General features: G+C 43.9%; 1 protein-coding gene across 1 annotated transcript; it reads right to left on the reverse strand.

Moving 5' to 3' along the window:
• Positions 1-1,164: 1,164 nt before the first annotated feature.
• Positions 1,165-4,821, reverse strand: LOC106965182 (voltage-dependent T-type calcium channel subunit alpha-1I-like; the record flags this gene model as incomplete). The annotated part of the gene is made up of 2 exons (XM_015061111.1): positions 1,165-3,531; positions 4,564-4,821. Coding segments are annotated over 2 exons (900 nt in total), but the record flags the coding sequence as incomplete, so codon positions are not given.

Raw genomic sequence — 4,821 nt, forward strand, 5'->3', positions numbered from 1 at the left:
GACATTTAAGAAAACTAAAAGAAAAAGAAAGGGGGAAAAAACCATGCATTTTGTTAAACTAAAATTGGGTTGAGATGGCAGCGAAAGGCAACACACAGTTCAGAATACATGAATACACAATCTTCCTTTTGGTGACCTTTTTGAATGATTGTGACATTTTATTCCAATACATAAATTCATAAATTACAATCTCCTCTCTTTATATTGCCCGTCTCTATGAGTCTCAAACATCTAGCTGTACATCATCACATCGCAGCATATATTGCATATCTCAAATCGAGGTGGGGTAGTCATTTAATACGCCGACTTCCTCGCAGAAGGGAGGTAATGCAATTGGGTTAGCTTAACGACGGGGATGAAGACGAAGCAGTGATCATAAACACCCAGGTTTCCTCTCTCTTGTCTGAAACAAGCACAAAGAAATCCTGCATAGTGTTGACATCAACATCTTGGTATGAAGGTGTTTGTTTGTATGACATATGTATGATTTTTTTTGTGTGCATTTGTCCACCTGAGGTCTATCTGGTTGGATATTTATGGACTGTGACATGTACTAAACGGTTCGTAATCACTTTTAGTCAACACAAGTGCTCAGATATAAACATACAACATCAATTTAACCAACATTGCTCACTATGCTGTTTTCTAAAGACGTGCTACACTCAAGCAGACCTGGGTCAAATAACTTTTGGGCTCAATAAAAAAAAAAAAAAAAAAACTGACTCGACCACATAGATTTTATAGGAAATCTATGTGGTCGATTGCGTAAAGAAGCTGCAGTCTGGATCCTTTTTAAAAACGTGTGTTCTGTTTTTTTTAATATTTGTTAACACTGTCACCTTGTTGTCACAGTATGGTACGAGACACATAATCTGTGACAAAATGGAGCTCCTCCTCCTCATCCCTGAACTGCAGTTCAGGGATGAGGAGGTACCGCTCCCGGTCAAAACAACCAATCAGAGTGAAGGGGAGGGTCTTAGTGCTGTTAAATGTGCTAATGGCGGAGAAACAAGTTACCATTTTATTCAGAAAACTGAAAACATGGTCATCGCAGGCCTTGCTAACTAGCTTTAGCATTCATGTTGTGGTGAACCAGCTGTAGTGTAGTAGAAAGCAAGAGAAAGTGTATGAGCGGCGTGTGGACGAGAGTGATTGACAGCTCGATTTTTTTTTTTTATGAGACAGACATCTGCCTCATACCATAATGTGACGACACGGTGACATTTTTGTCAAAGTTACATACTGCAAGTTGAAGTATCATAACAGAGGTCTCTTTATATTCTGTTTGGATTGGATCAGTAGTAGAACTTTAGGATGACCTTTCCAGCACTCGTTTTTGTTAGATGTGTGTCTTTGCAACTCAAATAATCAATAGTGTTTCCGAGCCAATAAGATAGATATTAGCCCTGCTAAAAACAAACAGAAAAACTTTGGATCAGTTTGCCTCTATGGCAATTTGTTCTCAGTTGAAATCACATAACTTCTTTTCTTTGTAGTAGACTACGAATAAATGTTTACAAAAATTAAAAATTATCTGGACTCCCTTCTTACCAATGTGGGGATGAAAATTCCTCATTGTTGGTACCCGACAGTTGGTCGGGTACCAACAATGTGTCCAAAGCGACGCACAAAACAAACTGAACTGCAAAAGTAGGAAAGATGGCACCCTGCCAATTAAGACTCACAAGAAAAACCACTCAGAAAATCCCCAAAAACAAAGAAAAAGGTGTTAATGAAGGCTGTGCTTTAGCTAAGCTGGTCAGACCGGCTTAAACCAGATCCCTTTAAGCCTGTCCTAAGACGTCCCCAACAGCTAACAAGGACCTGTTGTCTTCTTGCAGCAACTGAGAAAGTGTTCATTATTCTGATATAAATGTGATCATCTCACCTCTACGGTTACTTACTCTTTTCAAATATATTTTGGAGGTTTAGTATGGAAACACTATTGCCTACATTTTCCATGTCTAAAGTCATGAGGTCTTTCAGGTCAATGCAGGTGCCTTGATAATATTTTCTAATAAAACTGAATAATAACCATAGTATTTAGCCCAGGTTTGCCCTCAGTACATTATAGCCCTTCATATGCACTTGAAAAGTAAAAATGGTTCCCTCTGTTAAAGTGAACAATGCTTCCTCCTACTCCTCACTTTAATTCTTAGCAGCATTCATGGATTCTTTTCAACAAGAGTCCCTCCATCAGTCAGAGACTCCGTTACATTTCTGTCCTCTGTCTGGTTCCCACAAATGGAGGCCAGTGGGTGCGTCTTCAAAATTAACAAATGAACAAATAATAACAATAATAATAATCTAAAAAATAAAAATACACAGTCTGTCTGAATCTACGAAATTCACCAGAGATTGGAAAAAAAGGGGGATGCTACTGTTATCCATGGGTATTAAAAAATCCCTAAAGACTAGCTGTACAAAGTTCAGTGTTTCCTCAAAGAGGAGCTCTGGAGGTCGTCTGCAGTCACGTAAGACTGTTTTGTTTTTGCACAAAGGCTGTGGGCACACGGGGTCAATCGAGCCCCATCTCCTGTAATTTAATGTCATCATAGTAATCACTGCAAACTTCAGGCCTGTACTCTCTAAATGCTTCTTCCATAAAACCCCCCAAGACTGGTAAAGTTTGAAGCCAAATCATGGCTATGCCATAAAAGAAAAAAAAAAGTGAATTGACTTGTAATTACTGCTAAAACCTGTCAAAAAGTAACCATCTCCTGTGCAAAAAGGAAAGAATTAGGCATCTTTTAAGGAAAGGACTGATCCCAACAGAGTACGACGGAGCACTGAACAAAGGACACGCGTTGAGAAGTCTCCTCCTGCTACGTTCAAACACCAGAAACGCAGAGGATTTAACTGTTCGGCGACAGAAGACCAACGTGCGTTTCATCTTTTTTTCCTGGCGCATGTGTTGACGTGCCGAGCGCTGCTCTTCGCCGCATTACTGTCATCCAGGGGCGCTTGTGCCCTCCCATCGATCCAAGGACTGGACAAGAATCCGTGGGGATCTACGGCGCATGTGTGTCGGCCGTCTTTCCCTCGGGCGGACAGGTTCGAGCGGTCTATCGATCCCGTGCTGTTGCATTTCTTCATCGCTGTGGGCGCCAGAGGGCCCGGGGCGAGCAGCGACGTGAGGGACAGACTGTTGAGCGTTTCCGACAACTGTTCGCTGCAGAGGGCCTGGTGGCAGCCGTCTCTTCCCGTCCCCGTCCCCACCTCCTCATCTGAAGGGTCCACGCAGTCCTGCTGGGGGCAGCTTGGACCCCTGCTTCCACCGCCGCCGCTGCTGTGGCTCCTCTGTTTCCTCCGAGTGGCAGAGCTCTGTCCGCTCAGCGGTGGCTGCCCCCGGTCCGCTGGGGGCTGTTCTTTAGGGCGCAACGCAACGGCGGGGACCGGGCGGAGGACGGGCACGGGGAGATCCAGATGTCGAGGTGGGCACACGCCAAAGCCGAGCCCTTCATCCGGCGCGGCCTGCAGGCTGCCATCTGAACTGCCTGGGGCCAAGGACGAGTCGCTGTGCGATGGATGCTGCACAAAGAGAATCATTGCTGAGTTTTTGAACAGTTAATGCATTTCATTACACACAGTGATATTTTTCTATTTTCTTTTTCTTTCTCTGTTGATAATTGTGCAGCGACTGAAAACCCAAAGTTATGATAATCTGAATACTGCAAAAGAGAAAAATGAAGAGTTTTATACAACAGAATGCCTGTTGTTCCAGAAATGATTGCTGTAAACGATGATATTGTCATTTTGGCTGTTTTCAACAACTACAATAATAATGGCTTAATAATGAAAGTACACTCAAAGAATAAAAATCTCTATCTATCCATCTACCTTTCTATCTGTCTCTCATGTATGTATTTTGAACCAAAGTTAAACTGACATGAGTGAATCCAAGACTAATAAGGCTCATAAGGGACACATGAAGAGAAAGAGCAGCAGGGAGGGAGAAAAAGGCAACATGGGAGACAGTAAGGAACCAGAGCAGGGGGGGAAACGGCGTGCAGCGTCAGTATCAGGCTCTGGGCTGGCTAGGCTAATTAGCCGAGCGCCCCAGAGCATTACTGTAGCAGCTGAGGATCACAGAGCCAGCCAGGCATGAGCTAAACAAACCGAGCAGGTACACGAGAAGATGGGAAGAAAAAAAAAATAAAAATCTGTTTCCATGGTTACAAAAAGAGCAAGAACTAAAAAAAGCTCCTCTTTTTTTTTTTTTATTCTGGGTTGTTTCATGCAGAAGCCAACAAAAGGCAGTGTGTTGGTTTCACTGTGGAGTAGATTCTCATTAAACAGTGATAAGAAATGTTCAGCTGCAGAAAAAAATCTAAACAAACACAGTTATTGTCTGAATGAAAGGCCAGACTGAAAACTCTCACTACACTCAGGTAAGGGTGGATTTAAAGGCAAAAACCAACAGATTTATATTAGTGGAAGTCCAAAACATCTGGGACTGAAGATCCTTGGATTCAAGGACATTAAAGCGTCAAGACGAGACCCATGGAAAACATAACTAGATGGGTTTTCCTTGTTTAAAAGAGAACAGCGTTGTGTTTTCACCTGAGAGCTCAGAGGCCTGCTGTTGGCTCCGGGGGAGCGTAGAGAGGCCCAGGAGGCGGGGGACGCCAGCCGGGACGGGCCCATGTCCCTCGGCCTCATGCCGTCCCCGTGAGCGTCTGACTGCGCTGCGGCGGCTGGGTGGAAGAAGTCTGCTGGCAGCTGAATCACGGGTGAAGCCGCATCGACAGCCCCACTGCGTGTGTTTTCACCGCCTTCTGCGGAAGGAAGGCGACGTTTCAGTAGAGATCGGCTTCTATA

This window comes from Poecilia latipinna, unplaced genomic scaffold, assembly GCF_001443285.1.
Source record: "Poecilia latipinna isolate Pla-1442-1.1 unplaced genomic scaffold, P_latipinna-1.0 Scaffold1778, whole genome shotgun sequence".
NCBI classification, from domain to species: domain Eukaryota; kingdom Metazoa; phylum Chordata; class Actinopteri; order Cyprinodontiformes; family Poeciliidae; genus Poecilia; species Poecilia latipinna.